The 21,191-nt window shown below is 59.9% G+C and overlaps 3 protein-coding genes across 8 annotated transcripts; 1 reads left to right on the top strand and 2 right to left on the bottom strand.

The window, feature by feature from the left end:
• The first annotated feature begins 8,030 nt into the window (after nucleotides 1-8,030).
• Nucleotides 8,031-10,022, top strand: LOC113844749 (erythroblast NAD(P)(+)--arginine ADP-ribosyltransferase-like). 2 transcript variants are annotated; one of them, XM_027465343.3, is made up of 3 exons: nucleotides 8,037-9,233; nucleotides 9,590-9,628; nucleotides 9,716-10,022. In XM_027465343.3, exons 1-3 carry the CDS (start codon nucleotides 8,447-8,449, stop codon nucleotides 9,796-9,798), a joined length of 909 nt encoding a protein of 302 aa, XP_027321144.3. In that variant the 5' UTR covers nucleotides 8,037-8,446; the 3' UTR covers nucleotides 9,799-10,022. The 2 variants fall into 2 exon arrangements, with proteins under 2 accessions (XP_027321147.3, XP_027321144.3); XM_027465346.3 differs by lacking the exon at nucleotides 9,590-9,628 and having other exon boundaries at nucleotides 8,031-9,233.
• A 359-nt stretch (nucleotides 10,023-10,381) lies between these two features.
• IL18BP (interleukin 18 binding protein) lies at nucleotides 10,382-11,996 on the bottom strand. The gene is made up of 5 exons (XM_038178854.2): nucleotides 11,953-11,996; nucleotides 11,632-11,703; nucleotides 11,404-11,469; nucleotides 11,014-11,143; nucleotides 10,382-10,922 (listed from the first exon to the last, which is right to left on the bottom strand). Exons 1-5 carry the CDS (start codon nucleotides 11,975-11,977, stop codon nucleotides 10,742-10,744), a joined length of 474 nt encoding a protein of 157 aa, XP_038034782.2. The 5' UTR covers nucleotides 11,978-11,996; the 3' UTR covers nucleotides 10,382-10,741.
• A 982-nt stretch (nucleotides 11,997-12,978) lies between these two features.
• Nucleotides 12,979-21,089, bottom strand: RNF121 (ring finger protein 121). Of its 5 annotated transcripts, none has more exons than XM_038178625.2 (9): nucleotides 20,970-21,089; nucleotides 19,352-19,389; nucleotides 18,475-18,616; nucleotides 17,555-17,709; nucleotides 16,966-17,073; nucleotides 16,140-16,260; nucleotides 15,353-15,486; nucleotides 14,495-14,596; nucleotides 12,979-14,316 (listed from the first exon to the last, which is right to left on the bottom strand). In XM_038178625.2, exons 1-9 carry the CDS (start codon nucleotides 21,024-21,026, stop codon nucleotides 14,196-14,198), a joined length of 978 nt encoding a protein of 325 aa, XP_038034553.1. In that variant the 5' UTR covers nucleotides 21,027-21,089; the 3' UTR covers nucleotides 12,979-14,195. The 5 variants fall into 5 exon arrangements, with proteins under 5 accessions (XP_038034553.1, XP_038034558.1, XP_038034548.2 ...); XM_038178630.2 differs by having other exon boundaries at nucleotides 21,003-21,071; XM_038178620.2 differs by having other exon boundaries at nucleotides 18,475-18,741; nucleotides 20,970-21,042.
• Between the last annotated feature and the right edge of the window lie 102 nt (nucleotides 21,090-21,191).

Below are 21,191 nucleotides of genomic sequence, written 5' to 3'. Positions count from 1 at the left end.
CCCCTGCCCGCGTCCCATGGGTTACTTATATGCAGCCCTCTCATGGGGCGCTGGGGCCACCTGTGGGCACCGTGTCAGTGGTTCTGGCACCACTTCAAACAGTGCCACCGCTGGGGTGGGGACGCTCCCTGGTCCCTTTTGTTGTCGTTTATGGGAAAGGGAGAGGGGTAGTGGGAAGGAGGGTAGGCATGGAGGGAAAAGGGCAGGTGTGGGCAAAAAAAACAGGGGAGAGAAAAAAAGGGGTGTGAGAAAAAAACTTGTGTTCTTGCAGTAAAACATGCTACAAAGAAAATGTTTTTTTATTTGCAGTAGAAAACTAACCTGGTCCTAAACATCTCCTTCATCGAGAATCTGCACCTGGATGGGGCCGTGCACGAGGGGATGGTGCTGTGAGTACAGGGGGGTCCGGGGCTGCAAGGGCACCTGTGGGCAGCAGCAGCGGGACTCGTGGCAAGGGGCAGCTTAACAGTTGGTCACATAAAATTGTACATGTATGGCATAGAAGAGCGTTGAGTAGGCTGTGAGCCTGTAGTTCTCAGCCCATGAGGAAAAGGAAGAAATCAGGTGTCAGGTCTTAGGGAATGTGAGGTTAGGATAAACTTTTACTGGGTGCTCCTGCTTGCAGGATGCCCGCCATTGCAATCACAAATAAAATTGCTACTTCACTGAGATCCTTGCCTGAGCCTGAGTTCTTTCTGCAGAGTTGTTCTCACATGTCCTTAGCAGTGCTGGTGTGATCCCATGCCCAGTTAAAGCAGTGGCCCAAGCAGCCAGATGCCAGCACATTTTTCCAGATCTCGGAATAGCCGACGAGGGTGGCTCCCTCGGGGAATTTGCACGTGAGAGTCGACACGAGGCACAGCTTCTGCTCTTCGTATCTTTGCTGCTCTTTTCTGCTCCTTTGTGTTTTGTGTTCAAGGAAAGGCCAGAGCCCAGCACAACAGTGGCTCCAGTCTTTAAAAACTTCATTTTCCCCCAAAAAGGACAATGCCTATGTTAAATGCCTCTCTAAAGCCTGCCGAGCAGGAACATTTCTTACAGCAACTTTGTGGCTCTTTGGAAAGGCAGTGAGAGAGACTCTTAAAATTAAGCTTCATATTTCAAATGCTTCAATTTGTGGCTACAGTTTTTACCCCTTATACTCTTAATGAGAGCTTTAAATTATTTTGAAGAGTAGTCTTCTGCCAGCAGAGCAAGCAGGCTGTTTCTTTATACGGCACCCTGAATCTCATAAAATATTTTCACACAAGACAGGGACAGCCGTGCCCGCACCCCACGTTATCAGTGCTCAGCTTCCCGGCCACAATTAAAAGCAGGATTTGACCTTTGTCACTGTTGCTTAAACAGGGGAATGATCAGTCCTTCAGCTGTCGGGGATCCTCCATGGTTATCTCCCTGAATGTGGCTCTGTGTGTGTGTTTTCAGGGAAAGGCGCTGCTCCCCGAGCTGCTCTGACACACAAAGTGCCCCCACGTAGCATAACCACAGCTACGGGATGGCAGATAGCAGCCCGTGCCCCCAAAATGAGAGTCGTCTTTTAAAGTAGATGAAATAATGCAAGTTAAAAGAGACTTGCTGATAGCACACAGCTCCTGTTTGGGGTTTAAATTTACGCACTGCAGGGGTAAAGGTGGTTAAATGCACCCGTCAGGGCTGGGCTCACAGCGTCTCAGCAGCATTCCCCCGAACAATGCTGCGCATATTTCGCTCCTACCAACGCGCTCCGTGCTTTTTCAGCAGAAGAATGGCCAAGCACACGCTGATGTCACTGCAAAGCAGAAATAAAAACCATCTGTATGGTCGTGTGAGCATCCTCAGTGACCTGGTACTGCGCCGACCAGACCGTCCCATCCTGGGACCCCCACGCCAGCCCTGGCACAAGGCGTGCTCCGGGTGTTAGAGGAGGATAAACACCACGGAGGTGGAGAAAAACAGAGCACAAATCCCTGGGGAGGAGGATTTCATCCTGGTGAGACATGGGGTTAGAAATTAGAGAGCGATTGATTAAGAATGAATATGTAGGCAACACTCATTGCTTAATATGTGCTACATTTGCGATGTGCCTGTGCTGCGCTTGGGTCTCCACACAACAGGAGACCCTGGGACGCCAAGAACCAGATCAAACCAACCTTATGGTTTGGACTGTGACCAAGGGCTCAGAGATAAGGAGAACTGCTAAAAAGAATGGCAAACTTGCAAGACCTCGAGATAACAGGAGCTCTTGGACCCCAAGAACCAGATCAAATCAACATTATGGCTCGGACTGTGACCAAGGGCTCAGAGAGCATGCGCAAGGAGATGAGGTGAAAAGTTCAACCCTGATGAAGACATCTGACTTCATCCCCACGACCCTCAGCGCCCACCACCAGAAGGCACCAAGCAAGCACAGAGGGGAGGAGTTTATGGAAATGACTTGTTGGAACTGATTTTAATACTAAGCGGGGACGGGTTATGAATATGTATAGGTGTATTGGGAAACCTCATGCGTATGTAACTCTCTACTGCATATAACCAAGGCAAGGTGCTGCATTAGGGTGCACTTGACCTTGGTGGGTCTACCCTCTGTGCCGCCCAGCGCTGAATAAACATACCTACTTTATAATCTTACTGATTCTGGAGCCTCTCGAGCCGCCTGCTGCCTGGGCTGGGCACCCAGTGCTGAGGGACAGCAGTGGCATTTGCTTCAGCAGAAACCCTTCCTGCACCGTGTGCCCAGCCCAGAAACTGCAACCGCCCCCAAAACGCAGCCCACCAGTGACCCCCAAAACCCCTGCATCGGGTTTCATGCCCAGAGCAGGGCTGAAGGCACGGGAAATCCCAAATTCATGGGTGCCAAGGTTGCCAGCCTTCCCCGAAACACTGGTTTGGGTCAGGGTTTGGCAGCACGGGCATGGGTGCAGGCGCCACGGCGGTGTTTAACTTCTGCATGCAGAAGGAAGGTGCCCTACGGGCCAGCTGGTCTAGCAGCAATTAGGCATTAATTAAGCCATTATGAACAGGTTAAGACGTCCGAGGGACCACTCCTGTGCCAGGGCTGGGTGTAACAAATGGCTCAGTCTTCAAAATAGGACTATAATCAAAGTTTACGATTTATTAAAGGAATAGAGGCAAGCAAACAGCGCTGGGTGCGCTGGGAGTCTCTGCTCCACCAAGACGCACACCCGTTACATCAAGCAGCTGATTTTTATGCTCCAAGGCTACTACATATTCATTACTACTTCTGAAAAAACAGGGTTATTATAATTAGTTTCCGGAATCCCAACCCTCCGACTGGAGCATGCGCATCAGTCTCTGGTGGACCCTCTGAGAGTCTCTCGGGGTCTCTCATGCTGAAGGCTCGTAGTCATCCTCCCTCTTGTCCTTCTCCTTTGTCCACCTTGGCTGTATGTCGGAAACCTGTGCAGCGTCCCCTGAAGGTTTGTCTTTTAGTTGTTCTTCAGCTCTCCCTATCTCATTAATCTCCTGGCCAGATATCAGAACTTGCATAGTGTCCCATGCAATGGTCATAAGAGTTAGCAGTTATTCTGAATCCCCCCAGATATCAGAGACTTCAAGGAAAAGCCTACAAATACATTTCCCTTCAAGCTCTCTATTGACACGAATTGCTGGATAATTCCTTTGCAAGATACAAGAACTATATACATTAACCACTCTGTTTTTCTTAGACTTGTGCTTATACAAGGGTATGTAAGACAGAAGGTCTTTAATGCCCGCCAGGATCCCCTTGGCCCTCTTGGCCACCAGGGCACACTGCTGGCTCATGGACAACCTGTCACCCACCAGGACCCCCAGGTTCTTCTCCTCAGAGCTCCTCTCCAGCAGGTCATTCCCCAGCCTGTACTGATACCTGCGGAGATGTGAGTTGCTAGGACAAACAATCACAAAGGGGTTTTGTCGGATAAAACTGCTGCTGCAGTTTCCAGCAGCAGTCCCCCAGACACAGAAATGAAATTTATGAATGTCAATGCTTTCATTTATGAAAATAAATAACATAATTTTCATTTATAAAAATAAATGTCAATGTTTTCCTTTATGAAAACATTGACAAAAACTGGCCCCAAAACAGAGCCCTGGGGAACCCCACGAGTAACTGCCCGTCAGCCTGATGTAACCCCATTTACTTGTGTGATATATGTTCATCTGATTCGTGTCAGTATGGAACAGTGCAAGGGCCGCATGGTATGATGAATGTGACCTTCTGTCTTCACAGAATCACAGAATCACAGAATTTCTAGGTTGGAAGAGACCTCAAGATCATCGAGTCCAACCTCTGAACTAGCACTAACAGTCCCCACTAAACCATATCCCTAAGCTCTACATCTAAACATCTTTTAAAGACCTCCAGGGATGGTGACTCCACCACCTCCCTGGGCAGCCCATTCCAATGTCTAACAACCCTTTCAATAAAGAAGTTCTTCCTAACATCTAACCTAAAACTCCCCTGCTGCAACGTTAGCCCGTTCCGCCTCGTCCTGTCACCAGGCACATGGGAGAACAGACCAACCCCCACCTCGCTACAGCCTCCTTTAAGGTACCTGTAGAGAGCAATATGGTCGCCCCTGAGCCTCCTCTTCTCCAGGCTGAACAAGCCCAGCTCCCTCAGCCGCTCCTCGTAGGACTTGTTCTCCAGGCCCCTCACCAGCTTCGTCGCCTTCGATGCACTTCAGCTGGGCCATTGCCTTATCCCCTGGCCTTGCCATTGTTCCCCCTGGCACAGCCCCAACAATCCTTGTTTCAGCCCCATCCCCCTTCTTACCTAGTTTAAAGCCCTATCAATGAGCCCCGCCAGCTCCTGGCCCAGGATCCATTTACCCCTAAAGGATAGGGACCCATCTGCGGCCATTGGGCTGGGTGCCGAGTAAAGTGCCCCATGGTCAAAAAAAACAAGATTTCTGTGCTGGCACCAGCCTCTGAGCCATGTGTTTATCAGGTGGGCATTCCGTGTCCTGTCTGTACTCCTCCCTCCCACCGCAGGGATAAACGAAAACACCACTTGTACTCCCGCTTACTCCACTAATCGCCACAGCCCCCTAAAGTCCCATTTGATAGTCTTGAGGCTTCTCTCTTCAATGTCATCACTGCCCGCCTGGACTATCAAAAGAGGATGATAGTCAGAGGGGCGAACCAGGCTGGGAAGCTTTCTGGCAACGTCCCTGACCCTGGCCCTAGGGAGGCAGCAGACTTCCCTATGGGTAGGGTCAGGCCGACAAATAGGGCCCTCTGTTCCCCTGAGAAGAGAGTCTCCCACAACAATCACCCTTCTTTCTGTCCTGGTGGAGGCAGTCCTGAGGTGTGGAGTTGACTTCCTCGCCCTAGGCATCCTCCTGGGTAGACTTTCCACCTCTTCCTCACCCACGGGTCTCTCAAGCTCCAGGGCCTCAAACCTGTTGTGTGAGGGCACCTGGGAAGGCAGGGCCAGAAGGGGAGGGCATCGCCTGCCATGTCGAGCAGGGACCTGTCTCCATTCCTCCTCAACTCCCAGGTCCCCTCCCTCTGCCCGATGGTGACAGGGCAGGGGATCCACCCCCATTTGGGGTGTCTCACCCCAATACCTCTCCTTGAGGCCCTGCAGTAGCTGTGCAGTAGCTGTGGTGGAGCTCAGCTGCCCACCTCAAAAGCACTGGCCTTGCACCACATCTGGTATTCAGGCCCTGCATTGCGGTCACCTCTGTACCTTGGGAACTATCTCCTGGAGAACATCAACGACTTTTCTCTCTTTTTATCTCCCCTGGAAGTGAATTGGTGGAGGATATAAGGAACGGTACCTCCTCCTCCTGTCCCTGTAGGTAATTACAGTGGCTTTTGAGTACTTTGCATGTCTGTGGGTAACCAACATAATCCTGCTAGGTGTCCAGAGCACGTTTCTGTTTTTTTTTTTTTTTTTCCTAAGGTTAAACAATTAATTATGAACACCACTCAGGAATCTGCCCCCAGGCAGTGTGTTGGTAGGTGGCAGGGTGTGTGGGAGGATACGGGCAGGTACCTGTCACGGCTGTCTCCTCCGATGGTTTTGAACTTCACCCCTGGACAAGGGTGAAATCCTAAACAGCTGGTAGAAATTTTGGCAGACGTATGCCCTGCCCTGGCAATGCTCGAGAACTCCCTCCAGCTGGCTGCGGTGTGCCGGGGCATGGCCAAAGGGAGTTGGTGCTGCCCAGCACCCTCAAGGGGAACCGGAGGGCTCCGGGTCTGATGACCCGATAACAGACATGGTTGAACCACGGGGCCAGCTCTCAACGGTAGCAGTCACCCCTTTAGTCAAGATGAAACAATCGAAGAGGAAGTCAGCTCCTTTAGTAAGGGAAGAAGATCCTCCAAAGAGGTTCTGGTAGGGAGAAGCAGAAATAGAAGCGACAGGCTAATATCTACAGCATGGACATCACAAGGAAAAAATAAAAAATAAAAATAAAAAAATTAAAAATTAAAAATTAAAAATTTAAAATTAAAAAGGAGGAAGAAGAGACAAATCATAAACAAGTCAGAATCACCTGATTCCCTGTTCCTGGGCGAGCTGTATGAAGGGATTTCAGCCGTTGTCCAGGTGAGCACACTGTTGGGGGCAGCTTGGGATGCAGCGACCCTGAGATGGTGGAGTTCAAGATGGAACTTGGTGGAAGAAGTAAGGCAAAAAGCAGGATTGCTACCCCGACTTTTGGAGAGCCAACTTTAACCTCTTCCAGGACATACTTGGGGGTGTCTCGTGAGCTGGGTTGCTAGAAGGCAAGGGTGCTTGTGAGAGCTGGGCTACATTTAAGCAGCACTTCTTCCATGCTCAGGATCGGTGCATCCCAAAGAGTAGGAAATTGGGGAAGGGGAGCAGGAAACCTGCATGGGTGAGCAAGGAGCTCATTGATAAGATCAAAAGGAAGAGCTAAGAAATGTGGAAAAAGGGCCTGTCCTCTTGGGAGGGGTATAGAAGTGTTGTCAGGGCCTGCAGGGACGTGACAAGGAAGGCTAAAGCCCACCTGGAGGTGAAGCTTGCAAAAGAGATAAAGGATAATAAGAAGTTTGTTGTTGTTGTTTGTTTGATTTTTTAAATTACGTAAACAGTAAAAGAAAGACTGGAGATAATGTGGGTCCCCTGCTGAACGAGGGGGGTGTCCTGGTGACAGGAAACACTGAGAAGGTGGAGATACCGAATGCCTTCTTTGCTTCGGTCTCTGCTTCAAAGACTTCCCCCATGGGACTCCTGGACCCTGGAGGGAGGAGAAAGAGGCTGGGAAGTGGAGATCTCCCCCCTGGTTGATGAGGGAGAGGATCAGGAGCATCTGAGTGGGCCAGCAGGTCGAGGGAGGTGATCCTCCCCCTCTGCTCTGCCCTGGTCAGGCCTCACCTGGAGCACTGGGTCCAGTTCTGTGCTCCCCGGTACAAGAAAGACAGAGATCTCCTGGAAAGAGTCCAGCGGAGAGCCACAAAGATGATCCAGGGCCTGGAGCATCTTCCCTGTGAGGAGAGGCTGAGAGACCTGGGGCTGTGCAGCCTGGAGAAGAGAGGACTGAGAGGGGATCTCATCAATGTGTATAAATACCTGAGGGGTGGGAGACAGAGGGATTTGGCCAACGTCTTTCCAGTGGTCTGTGGGGACAGGACAACGGGCAGTGGCCACAAAATGGAGCCCAGGCAGTTCCACAGCAACATGGGCAGCCTGCTCTAGGGAACTGCTTTGGCAGGGGTTTGGACCCGATGATCTCCTGATCTTGGGCCTGGAAAGACAAGGTCTATGGCGTCATGGTACGCCCGAGAGAATCGAGCCCTGCAATGGGAGTCACCTCTGGAATAACCTTGTAGCCCCTGAGGCCAAGAGGCACAGCAAGGACTGGGTGTATCACATCCCGGTCACCCACGAGCCCCTGGAGGGGTTGGGAGGTGTAAGGGGCTGTTAAGGGCCTGTTGCAGGCACTGTGTGCTGGGGCATGGAAACGCTGGGGTGCAAATTTAGCAGAAGCCACTTGGCTGGTTAGGAGCAGGGGGTCTGACAGCCATCTGGGCCCTGCTCAAGGCCCCTGCACACTGTGCTGGAGGGAAGCGGCTGGGGAAGGCAGAGGGGTTGCTCCTGCCTTGGGAAAAGGCAAAGCCATGTGTGAGAGCAGCTGTGGTGGCGTTTGGCTCTCCATCAGGGCGAAACCACCACAAACACCTGTGGGACTGGGACCCGCACTAACACCAAAGCAAAGGGAACTGCTAAAGGGGGATTTCCTGACGGTGTCCCTGCAGACACTTGCACCAACGGGGCAGCAGCAGCTATTCTGGGCGGTCATGGGGGGCCAGCATATAAATAGCCCGTGGGACGCAGGCAGGGGTTGCTATAAAAAGCCCCAACAGGCAGCTCGAGTGTCCTGCACACCGAGCGGAGCAGAGGTAACAACTCGCTGCAGCTCCAGGGCTGCTGGGACCGGGCTGGGGGGGACCTGGGGGTCTGCAGCTGGGCACCGGGGTCCTTCTGCGCATGGAGCAGCTCGCCCTGGGCTGGGTGCTGCTGGCCAGCACCCTGTTTGGCACCGCAGCCGCTGGCAGCAGGCGAGACCTCGAGGCCATCAAGGAGGTGGCGATGGACATGGTCCTCAGCTCCTTTGACGACCAGTACCAGGGCTGCAGCCGCATGATGGAGAAGGAGCTGGAGGAGCTGAACCGCACCGAGTTCGCCAACCCTGACTACGCGGAGGGCTGGAGGGGTGCAGTGACGGAGTGGAGGAATCGATGGGGCCGTGACACCCGCCCGCAGGCACTGCGGCAGGAGCAGGCGATGGCCGTGCTGGCGTACACCGCCGAGAGGGGCCTCTACAAGCAGTTCAACACCGCCGTGCGCGAGGGCGGGCGCTCCCGCGAGCACTACCTCCAGTCCTTCCCCTTCAAGACGCTGCATTTCCTCCTGACCAAGGCCCTGCACACCCTGCGGGAGGCCCAGGGCCACAGCTGCCACCGCGTCTACCGCGGCATCAAAGGCACCCGCTTCACAGCCCAGCTCCGCCAGACCGTCCGCTTCGGCCAGTTCACCTCCGCCTCCCTCCAGAAGAAGGTTGCTGAGTCCTTTGGCCAGGACACCTTCTTCTTTTTGGATACCTGCTACAGCGTCCCCATCAAGAACTTCTCCTTCTACCCTGGTGAGGATGAAGTCCTCATCCCACCCTATGAGGTCTTCAAGGTCACCAACTTCACCCGTGACAGAGACGGAAACTTCATCCATCTCCACTCCCAGACTGCGCTCAGCACCTACAACTGCGAGTTTGTGAAGGGTACGGGCAGGCAGCAGGGTGGGTGCCCCCGGGAGATGGCTGGGGACAGGGCACAGCCCTGGGCAGGCGCCGCCGTGCTCCCCGCGCTCCTCCAGCCATGGCTGCAGAGGAACGGGGGCCCCGTGCCACCGGCTCTGTGAGGGGAAGGGGAGCCTCGTGGTGAAGGCAACACCTCCGTGTGGGGAGCTCGGGGAGGTGGGGAGCTCGCCTCCAGACCAGGTCTTCCCTGCGCATCCCTGCACGCTCCCAGCTGCTCTCCCTTGGGGTTTGCAGTGGGGGCCCTCTGTGGCACGGCCAGGGCGGGGTGAGGGGCACAGAGCGGGGCGGTGCACAGATGTTGTTGGTCTCTTTGGCAGAGAAAAGGTGCAAGGCCCAGCCGTGTGTCTTCAGCGCAGGTAAGAGGCGAGCCCCCAGCCCCTTCCCACGGCCAGCACCGTGCTGGCACCCTCCGGCAGTCATTAACTCCCTGTTCCCCCCCCCAGGCACGAGCAGTCCCAGGGAACCCCCACACCTCTGGAGTCTCCTCTTGGCAGCCGCAGCCCTGGCAGCCGTGGGACGCCTCTAACCCAGCTATGCTGCTGCTGCACCTCCGCAAGGAAAACGGGGCAGAAACGTGAGAACACATTTAATGGACACTGTGGGATTTCGCTTTCCTCTGCCAGATGCTTTCTGCTCCAGCAGGAGCGGTGCCACCGGCCCCAGGATGCTCCGGTGGCCCTAGAACACCAGCAGAGGCTGGAGGAAGCCTTTTCCTGGCTTTTGCAGAGAAATAAAAGCACTGCTGGAGGATGGAGGCATCGAGGAGGGTTCCTGCGGCTCCCCGCAGCGGGGGCACTTTGCATGGGCAGCAGCCGGGGGTCTTCTCCAGCTCCCTCCCGGAGAGCGCTGCCCCGGCTCCTGCGAGGTGGCACGGGGAGCACTGGGGGCTCCTCCTCTCTGGGGAGCCTCCACGGCGGCTCAGGAGCAGGGATTTGGCTGGCACCTCAGCCCCCAGCGCCCAGATTCGGGCTCTGCAGGCGGGACGGACGGGGGCTGCCCCATGGAGCAGCGCAGGGCACTCAGCCAGCTCTGGCGGCACCGTGGGCACCTCGCCTTCCTCCTCACCCCGCGGGTGTCCCCTGCCCCCCCAGCACACAGGTGACACCAGGCAGCCTCAATGCGCTTTAATGAATCCCTGCTGCCCCACAACCTGCTGTGGGCAGGTGCCGGGGGGCCAGGGGCACCAGGAGCCCCGCAGTGGGGCTGTGTCCGTCAGAGCAGGGCCGATGCCCTGGGGCTGGGCAAAGAGCCCCCACAGCAGCCTCCCGACCTGGGGGTGGGCAGGGTGAGAGCCCCCCGCTCTGCAGCCAGCCAGGGTCCAGCAAGGGCCGTGCTGGGGGCAGCTCCAGGCAGGGGCAGGGGGGGTTTTCCCCCCACTCCAGACCCACGGAGCATCCCTTCCCATGCGGCGGGGGCAGCCCTTGCCCCATGCCATGGGGCTCTCACCCGTCACGAGCTGCAGCCCGGTCTCAGCCCAGTTCCCTGCTCTCGGTGGGGGCCGGCTGCGGGGGTCCCCACCGCAGCTCCCTGGTGTCGAGGCCGATGGGGCTCAGCACCACGCAGGTGAAGTTGGTGCGCAGGTCCCGGGCGCTGAAGGAGCTGAAGAGGAGGTCTCGGCGCAGGACCACCCCCGAGCCCCGCGGCTCCTCTCTGCGGGGCGAGCAGCAAAGGCCCCATCAGCACCCCCAGCAGGGCCGGAGCTGCCCCCCCCTGGCCCCAGGACCCCCTCCCCAAAACTCACAGCAGCATCCCCTCGTGCACGGCCCCGTCCGGGTGCAGTTTCTCGATGAAGGAGCCGTTCCCCAGCCAGTAGAGCAGCGTGACCTCGGGGAGGCTGCTCACGGCCTCGCAGGAGATCTTCACACTGCAGCCTGCGCATGGGGGGGAGATGGGCTGGGACCTGGGGGGGGGTGGCAGTGGTCCTGCTGTGCAGCCCCCCCGTGCCATCCCCAAAAACTCCCCAGGGGAACAGCCCCTACCTCACCCGCACCCCAAAAGCCCCCGCAGAGCCTTGCTGGGCTCCCCAAGCCCCAGCTGCAGGGGTGCAGGAGCTGCCCCCCAATTTCCCCCCCCAAGTGTGAGGGGCTCAGCACGGCCTCCCCCAGCCCCTGTTCCCTCGGGGGTCACTTACCCAGGTGGGGGGGCTCTGCTGGCATCCGCAGGGCGGTGATGCGGGGGGGCTGCATGGCAATGGTCGCTGGGGGAGAGGAGTGGGGTGAGGGACAGGAGCTGCCCCCAGACCCCACAGCGGGACGGAGGGCAGGGTCGTACGGGGGGGGCAGGGACACGGGAGGGGGGGGCGCACAGAGGCAGGACCCGGTCCTGGCTGTCCCCCCCCCAGCCCTGCAGCCCCACTTACCTGTGCTGCGGGGGGCCACGGCCCAGCAGAGCAGCGGCAGCAGCAGGAGGGGGGCACGGAGCCCGGGGGGGGCTGCGGACAGAAATGGGGCTCAGCGCCCGGCAGCGCCGGGATGCGCCCCCCCGAGCCGGGCACGGCACCGGGCGGCGTCCCCGAGCCCCCGCAGCTCCTCCCGGGCACCGGAGCGCTCCCCCGGCCCCGGCTCCCCCAGCCCCATTTCCCCCGGCCCCGGCTCCCCCAGCCCCATTTCCCCCGGTCCCGTTTTCCCCCGCCCCGGCTCCCCCCGTCCCGGTGCCCCCCCCGGTCCCGCAGCGGCCGCACCGTCGGAGCGGGCGCACGGAGCCATCGTGCGGCAGCGCCCGGCGGGGGCTCTTTATTGGGGCAGCGGCCGTGACTCAGCGGGGGCCGCCCCCGGCCGCGCCCGCACCGGGCTGGGCAGCGCCGGGTCCCGCATCCCGGAGCCCCACGGACCCCAAATCCCCACGGACCCCAAATCCCCGCGCCCCTCCTTTACCGGGACCCCGCGCCCACCCCGTGCGCAATGTCCCTGCGCCCCCTGTGCCCATGTCCCCATGTCCCCGTGCCCAACATCCCCGTGCCCAGTGTCCCCCCCGCACCCCCCCGTTGTCCCCACTGCCCCCCAACCAGCCTGGCTGTGCGAGACCCCGGCTCCCACCCCAGCCCTGAGCCCCCTGGATGGAGCTGGGGGCTTCGGGGCGAGGAAGGGCCTGGGCTGAGGGAGATGGGCAAAGCCCAGGGGGTGCAGGTTCCCAGCCAGGGCCGTGCCCCCCTGCCCTTTCCCCTGTTTTACGTCCCAGACCTGCCCCCTTCCCGCTGTCCCCCTCCCTTTCCAGTAAACGAGAGCGAAAGGCAGCGGGGAGCGTCCCCACCCCGGTGCCGGCACCGTTTGAAGCAGGGCCAAGGCCACTGACCCCACAGACAGCCCCAATGCCCAGGGGAAGGGGTCCCGGGGGGGTGAATCCTGCGCCCTGGCTCTAGCCCCCCTGGGCTCAGGGAGGGCAGGAGGCAGCGGGGTGGGGACGTGGGGGGACCTGCGCCAGGTGAAGCCCAGCCCAGGGGGTCCCTGGGGGATGCAGCCGGGCTCCTCTTCCTCACCAAGAGGAGGAAGAAGAGGCAGGAGCAGAGCCCCCAGCGAAGCACAGAGCGCTCCGAGCAGAGCTGGGGCTGGAACCCCAAACACAGGCACGGGGACAAGCGAGAGGGGGGAAGCCCCCAGGCCTCTGCCCCCACCCTGGAGCAGGGACCCAAACCCTCCAGCCCTGGTAGGCACCGAATCCAGGCAGAGAAACGCCAGGTGTCAAAAAAAAAAAGCCCCTAAAAGCCCAGTGAATTTTCTGGCATTTTTTATTAACAACTCCGGGAAGGGCAGTGCTGGCGCGGTGACAGGGCCCAGCGCCCGCAGCCCCCACCTCTCCCCCACCCACGGTCAGCTCCGTGCCCGCGTCCTCCCCGCAGCGCCCGTGGGCACCGGGGCTGCAGCCCAGCACCTTCAGCACTGCCCAGCCCCGTCCCACCACCCACAAGGTGCTGGGGCTGGTGGTCAGCGCCCGGGGGGGGCTGCAGAAGCCACCAGTGCAGGGGAGGGAGGAGGAAATGCCACCCAGCCACAGCCCAGGCGGGATGAGCGAGAAAATCCCCGGGTCACAGCAGTGCCCGGGACTTTGTGTGTTTGGCACAGCGTGGGGCAATTTCACCCCACACAAACCCAGGGCTCAGCAGGGCCTGGGGGCAGCCCCCCCGGCACACCACGGTGCCAGCCACTTCCCCAATCCCTGCAGCACGAGGAAGACCCCGTGCCAAACCCGGGGGGCCGGGGGAGGCCTCACTGCCACCACCAGCCCTGCCCGCCTCGCCAAACACCAGCTCTGTGTGCCACCACCAAGGGGGTGCAGGGGGAGAAAAGCCCCCCCTGCCCCACATCCCGGTGGGCTGAGGACGGCACCAGCCCTGGTGGGGCACGGGGATGCGCAGGGGGACATAGAAAAGAGGGGAGCGTACAAAAGGGGAAGGTGGGCAGAGGCTGGGGGGCAGCGGAGGGGACCAGGATCCTTTCCTCCCCGTGGGGAAGAGCTCAGCCCACGGCACCAGGGCAGCCCCGCGTCCCTCTGTCCTGGGAGCTGTCCCTGTCCCCGACCTCCTCCTGGCAGGGAGATGAGCCCCAAACCTCGTTGTGCTGCCCCAGCCCTTCCTCGCCCGGGCTGCTCCATGGACGGGAGTCGAACGGCCCCAAGAGGCAGCAGCACGAGAGCCTCCCTCCCGCAGGAGCAAGCCACGGCCCCGGGGCTGGGAACCGTGCCGAACCCGTCTCTTCTGTCTGCAATAGAAAGTTTTAAATACGCTCATTAAAATAACTGCTTTTAAAAAAAACAGGCTCCCCCCGGGGTCCTCGCGGGAGCTGCTGCTTGGCTGGGGGTCGCCCCAGGGACGAGTCCTCGGTGCGGCGGCGCTCGGGGGCGGCCGGGATGCGACGGATCCGGCCGGCTGCTGTCCTCTGCCCCCGGCCCGCGGCCTCGCCTGGCTCCGCGGCTGCCCGCCGCCCTCCCTTACTCCAGGCCCAGGATGTAGTTGATGCCCTGGACCAGTCCGATGATGACGGGCTGCCAGGCCACCAGGTAGCGCAGCCAGTCCAGCAGCTGCCCGTACATCACGTGCGGCCTCTCCCAGCTGCGTGGAACGGAGTTAAAGAGCCTCGGGGAGGCAGGAGGGGAGCGTGGCCCGAGCAGGAGCTGCCCCACATTGCCCAAACCCGCAGCCTCCCAGCTCCCCCAGTGCTCCCGTGGCTCCGTGCCCAGCTCCGGGGCATTAGAGCCAGGGAAGCAGCTCCCCCGTGGAGAAAGGATACGGGTTACTGAACATCCTCTTGAGATCCACCTTCTCTTTGCAGTAGGGACACGTCTGCTTCTTCCCGACGATGCACCAGCCGCGGATGCAGAACTCGTGAAAGCTGGGGAGCGGCGCGTTAAGGGAACTGCCTGGGGACGGAGCCAGGAGGAAACGGGGCCGCTGTCACGCCTGGAGGAATCAAAACCACCCCCGCACCACACGCAGGGCACGGGAAGCACCCACGTGGCGCGAGGACGGCAGCGTTGCCCAACGCAGAGCTTTCCTAGGAAACCCCTCGGCTCCCAGGAAGGGGCTCGCAGCAGAGCCCCCGCAGCAGAGGGCTCTGCCTGGTGGAATCCCGTGGCCATAAACCCCCCCGCACGGCTGCCACGCAGCTGCTGAGGCTGCAAACGTTTCCACACCGCCTGCAGCGCCCAGCGTGAGGCAACAAGCTCCGTGACCTTTGCTCAGGGCCCTTTGGAAACCACCTCGCTCTGAGTCAGGGAGTGAGTAGCAGAGAACATCCCAGCTCCACCGCTGAGTCACAGCTGGGAAAAAAACCCCTGACCTGCCCCCGGCCAGGGCTCTGTGAGCTGGCAGCACTTCCACTTTTGCAACTGACTTCACCTCCCTCAGCTGCCAGGGCGCTGGAAGCTCCGCACGCGGCGCTGCCGGAGGAGTTGTGGGGCAGAGGAGGCTGGCAGGAGCTCGACCAAGCACACAGAGCCAGAGCCCTGCCAAAAAACGGGTGCTGCCGATTGCTCCCAAAACGTCCCCTCCACGAGGATCCTTTGGCACCGCCCGGCGTCCCCGACACGCGCCCCTGGGTGCTGGGAGGAGGGCAGGGGCACGGCGCTGGCCCGGAGCAGAAGGATACACGTGGTTGCAGGAGAGGCGGTACGTGTTCTCGATGATCCCCTCCTCGTTGACGTCCACGAAGATCTGCTGGCCGCAGACGGCGCAGACGCTGTCGGAGAGGTGCTTGGTGGGCATCCCCGAGGCGCTGTAGAACTGGTGGGCAGAGCAGAGAGGGAGAGATGGTCACGGGGGGGCACGCATCCCACACCCCCCCGGTGCAGCTCAGCTTTAGGGAGGGCTGCGCCAGCGCTCCAGGCATCCAGCCTCAGCTTTTTGGGCTTAAAAACCTTATTACAGGTCCAGCTGCAGGGAACAATGACAACAGGACACGGCGCTGCTCGGTCACTGCGCAGCCCTTTGTGCCCCACAAAAGGTGGCGTGGGAACACCACGTGGGAACACCACGCACCCCACGGGTGTTCTGGTTCATTTTTTTTCTCTGGTGAGCGGGTTGCAGACTTCAGGCTTCACCACGGGCATGTGGGAGCACCCGCTGTGCCCGCAGGGACAGCCCGAGGCTCTGCCCGGTATAAAAAGCTCAGCCAGACAAATATTTGTCAGCAGTCTGGAGGCACTGAGCAGATCCTTCCTGTCTCGTGCTCCCGGAGGTGGGACAGACTCGGTTTGTGGGGAGCAGGACCTCAGGATCCCAGAGTGACTCGTGTCAGAGACCTCCTGACGCAGAGAGCGAGCAGCAAGCCCTTCCTGGGGCAGAGCTCCCTGCACCTCCTCGTTTTGGGGAGGCAAAAGCTGCAACCAGCCCACCCCCAGCCCTCCTGTTAGCAGGACAGCACAGCCTGAACTCACCCCGATCGTCGAGGCCATGTAATCTGCACACATCTCGGCAAAGTCCCGCTCCAGGACCCCATAGTACAGACCGTAGAAGAGGAGGGAGATGCCGAAATCCATTGCATCTTCTGGTTTGATTCTGCAACAGAGGAGTCCCAACGACATCGAGAGCTTTTCTGCATAGCAGGGGTGCACGGACAGTGTGCCAGAGGAGCCCAGCAGTGCTGCAGCTCGTGTCACCACCACCAGTCCCCTGCAGAGCTGTCTGCGTGCCTCCAGGCACAGAGCCAGCCCCTGCTTTTGGGGCATTTCATCTGCTTCATCCCCAGCGAGCTGTGGGGGCCCTATCCCAGCTCATAGCTGTTGCCCATCTCCCTCACCTGCCCCTAAAACAAGCAACTGAGCAACTCCCCAGCTCTATCGTGCACCACATGGGCTCCAGATAAGCCCCCTTTTAACACCCCCACAGCCCTGCAGGCAGTTTCCAGGCCTGTGCATCGTTCCAGAAGGAATTGACCTCTCTGAAACAGAGGATGGCTCGGGTTAAGGCCCTCTGCCACCAAACCGGGGCTGGATGCTTGCTGCAGGCACCCGGTTATCGGTGAAATCTCACTGCTGCCCCATGCACAGAGCCAGGGGAAGCAACCCTGCGGGAAGCAGGGCCCTTGAGCAGCCTCAGCAGCACAACCACGCAGGGAGAGGACACCCTGAAAGTCTCTCTGGCCTCCTGCCACATCAGTCAGACTGCCAGGTGAGTGTTTCTCTGGAATCCCAGCCAACGCCTCCTTCCCCACAGCCTGTCACGGCCCCTGCCCTGGGAAAAGGGCCCCGAGGACTCGCTCACCTGAACAATAAATTAAGACCAAAGAGCGTGAACATCACGGCCATGTACCCGACGATTCCAGTGGCGTAGCTGATCTTGTATATTAGCAGAAACCATTTATAAACCAGCCTGAAAAAATGCAAAACAAGAATTAGGCGGCTTTGTTTCTCCCTCGAGCACCTATCGAGTTTCACTTTCCCACGTCAGACGTTTCAACCACCCACACGTGGGCAAACTGAGGCTTCAAGCTCCAGCTCAGGCCACAGATCTGCAGCTCATGGTCTGCACTTCCAAACCAGAAACCTCCGGATCCCTGATGGCCTCGAGCAAGTGAGTGTCACACCAGGAATGTGCTCAGTGAGACTGCCAGACGCCCTGGGGCATCGCGGGGGGTCTGCCTGCCCACTGCCCGCCCTGACAAGACAGGGATCTGAGGGTGGCAGCTCCACAGAGAGCCTCCAGCAGGGTAACTCACACCGTGAGGTGCTGCACTGGCTGAACAGGGCGAACTGCAGAGTTTGAGGCCGTGGTTTGCGTCAGGGAATCACCAAAGGGCTCTTTGTGATGCTGCCCTCATGTGGGGACACTTCCCAGAAACGCTCCCACTAACCTGGGCGTCGTCTGTACCAGAGGTTTTCGGGTTGCCCTGAAGGTGACAAAAGCTGTGACGGCTGAGAAGAGCACCCAGATGACCAAGAAGCGCCACCAGTACAGCTTCACCGTGAAGTACAGGGGCACCACCCACATCTGGAACAGGGTCACCATCTGTGGGAAGGGAGGAGAGGCGCGTTACGCTGGCTCGCTGCTTGTCAGGCACCAGAAACACCCTGGTGGATCTGGCAGCCTGGCTCGTGCTGGCATCAAGGGGCACTGAGCGGTGTCAGGGAGCTCAGGAATTTGGGCTGGTGGCCGCCAGCACCCAGGGAACAAGCTCAGAGCCTGGCTGAAGGGAGTCTGACAGCTGGCAGGCTGTGACAGCAAAGGAGTAGGGCTGGAGGAAGGAACGCTGCTGAGGAAAGAGGCACAGGAGCTGATCTGCACAACCAGATCTTGTAGCAGGGCTACACAAACCTCTGCCTCTTCAGGCTTCCCAGAATTTTAACCACAGCCCCTCAGGCACGGGTTAAGGAGACTGGCACAGCACCGAGTTTCGGGCTCGCCTCTGCCCCACCAAACGTCCCCAAACCAGGCCCACTGCCGTGGAGCTTTGTGCAGGCACGCGGGCACGGTTTTGGTTTCACAGAGGATTAGGGGCATTGCCTGGAAATGTTCTTTACAGGAAATCAGGTGGGGTTTGGTTCCTGGTGCAGGCACAGCCCCGCAGCCTTTCTGGCGAGCTGACACATGGCACCAGCATCAGGAAGCAGCAGGGCTGCTTGGGGACACCGTGTGTCACTGCCAGCGCTCACACCAGAGCCTTGAGGCCTCCAGATGCGTTCACCCTCGTCCCCAGCAGGAATCCCTCTGGCTGCCGGGCCTCTGAGGGTGTTTCAGCACCAGACATGAGCCCAGCAGCTGCAGGACACTCACGTTGTAGGAGCGGGGGTGCCTCTGCTTCCACTGCACCAGCAGCAGCTGCGCCACCACCAGCGTGGCGATCAGGATGAGGACCATCTCGGCGTGCATGGCCTCGTGGCCGCGGTGCTTGGCGTGCATCCGGGCGTGTTCCACCCTGCAACGACAGCGAGAGGGTGACTGAGGGGCGGGCAGGCACGGCAGACGAGCAGGAGAGCCAGGAGGACTGCACCGGAGGGCGGCGGTAAGGAACGCAGGGGGTACGGGTGCTGCGTTGCCATTCTGGGGAGAAAGAAATTAAAAATGTCCCAAAAAGCAGCTGTTTTACACCATGATACCCAGCTCATGGTGCTGTGAACACAGCTGAGGTGTCACGCTGCTGCACAGGACCCAAGGTGTGTCACCCCACGCAGCAGCACCAGCCCAAGTGTGTGCTGTCAGAGACAGAGCCCAAATCTTCCCCGGCCCTGCTCAGCCCCCAGCACGCGGCTTCCTCCCTCTGCCCCCATCCCAGCTCCTCTGGAAAGCCAGGAGAGGCTGCCACAGCCGGCCCTCTGCTGACCCCTGCGGTTCCTTTGCTCTCAGTGCTGCTGCCTGGCCGCGAGCCAAGGCACAACGTCCTCACCCCGTGGCCCGAGGCTGGAAGTTAAGCGCGAGTTAGAATGCTAAATCTTAAAGTCTCAAAAGCTGAAATGTTAAGCTGCAGCTTAAGGCTGAAAGTTAAGCCCATGTTAGAAAAAAAAATAATCCAAAGTTATAAAAAAAAAAATCCAAGTTGGAAAATAAACCCAAACACAACGAATATGTGCAAAAGGCACTGCCCTGGGGGGCTGCCCACGGCCTCTGCAGCTGCTGACAGCGCCCGGCACGGGCTCTCCTTCCCAAAACTCACCTCCATCTCTCCTCGGGGGACAAGTGCGAGAGATCGACCTGAGGAGACAGAAAAAGACAAAAAAAAGATCAGCAGCTGGATTCCAGCAGCAGCAACCCCAGGGGACAGCAGGCTGGGAAAGCACAGCCCGAGCGGTGCTGCTGCGCTGCGCCCCGAGCAACCCCTGCAGGAGGCACGGCCCCTGGGGGGCTCAGGAAGATGGGAAATTTGGGGAGATGTGAAATTTGGGTGTGCAGAGAGCCCAGCTCGAGCTCCCCAGGTTGTGGTGGTGCTGTGGCAGCCTCTCACTGCCTGGCCTCTAACACCTCGGGAGGGGGGCGCAGGGCCAGAAGCTGAAACCAAACACCAGGACCCCCAAAATCTTCCTGAGCCCCCCCAGCATCGCTCCCAGACCACGCTGGCTTCCAGCGGGGGCTGAGTCCCCAGAACCACCACGAAACCTTCACCAAAATGCCCAGCAGTACTGCCCTGGGGGGGGGGACGCGGTGCAGGACCCTGACCCCGTTACACCGGGCTGTCCCCAGCCACCTGAGGACGTGGACTTTGTGGGAGGGAGCAGAGGGACAGGAGCAGCCCTCGGTCTGCCTCCTTATCAGCTGCCTCCTTATCAGCTGCCTGCTCTCCGTGGCCGGGTGGGGAGCACGAGGGGGCTCCTGGTGCTCCGCAGGGCTCGGACACGCGGGTGGGAGCCGCTCCCTGCCTGCTGCCACCCCCCAGGCACCAGCTGCAGGGCAAAGCCTGAGGGGGAGCCCCCCCCCAGCCCCCCAGCCCCTCAGCCCCTGCCCTGCTGGCACTGAGTGAGCAGAGCCCGGGGCCATGGGGACAGCCAGGGGGGAGCCTCAGCACGGGGCTGAGCCCCCACAAATCGCCCCCAGATCGCCCAAATTCCCCCCTAGATCCTCCAAATCGCCCCCAAATCGCCTAAATTCCCCCCTAAGTCCCCCAAATCGCCCCCAAATACCCCAAATGCCTCCCTAAGCCCCACAAATCTTCCAAATTCCCCCCTAAATCTCCCAAATTGCCCCCAAATGCCCTAAGTCGCCCCCAGATCCCCCTCACAGCCCCTCCAAATCCCCCAAATCGCCCCCTAAATCCCCCAAATCGCCCCCAAATGCCCCACAGCCCCTCCAAATTCCCCAAATCGTCCCCCAAATCGCCTAAATTCCCCCCTATATCCCCCAAATCGCCCCCAACCCCCCCAAGTCGCCCCCAGATCCCCCTCACAGCCCCTCCAAATCCCCCACAGCCCCCCCAAATCCCCCAAATCGCCCCCCTAAATCCCCCAAATCGCCCCCAAATGCCCCAACTCGCCCCCAGACCCCCTCACAGCCCCTCCAAATCCCCGAAATCTCCCCCAAATGCCCCCAAATCCCCCCCAGAGCCCCCAAATTCCCCCAAATCTCCCCCCAATCCCCCCCATCCCCTCCCTCACCCCCCCCCATCTCCTCAGAGCCCCCCCCCAGCCCCCGGCCCAGGCCGCCCCCAGCCCGGCCTCGGCCCCCCCCAGGGCTGAGGCGCCCCCAGCCCCTCTGTGCAGCCCGGGCCCGGCCCCCAGAGGCCAGAACCCCCCTCCCAGTCCCTCCCAGTTCCTCCCAGTCCCTCCCAGTCCCCCCCCCACCTCCTCCCCGTCGCGCTCGCCGGGCCCGCCGACCTCCACCTCCAGCACCGCCGCCATCTTGCCCCCCCCCCTCCCCTCACTCCTTAGAGGCTCCCCTCCCGCCGGCAGCCAGCTCCTTCCGCCGCCGCTCAGCCAATCAGCGGCCACGCCGCCTCCCCGCCGACCAATCGCCGCGCGCGGCGCTGCCCCGGCGGCCAGTCAGGAGGAGGAGGGGGCGGGCTT

This window comes from Anas platyrhynchos, chromosome 1 (genome assembly GCF_047663525.1).
Source record: "Anas platyrhynchos isolate ZD024472 breed Pekin duck chromosome 1, IASCAAS_PekinDuck_T2T, whole genome shotgun sequence".
In the NCBI taxonomy this organism is placed as follows: domain Eukaryota; kingdom Metazoa; phylum Chordata; class Aves; order Anseriformes; family Anatidae; genus Anas; species Anas platyrhynchos.
Note: the sequence above shows the minus strand (reverse complement) of the source record. Positions and strands in the feature narration are given on the sequence as shown.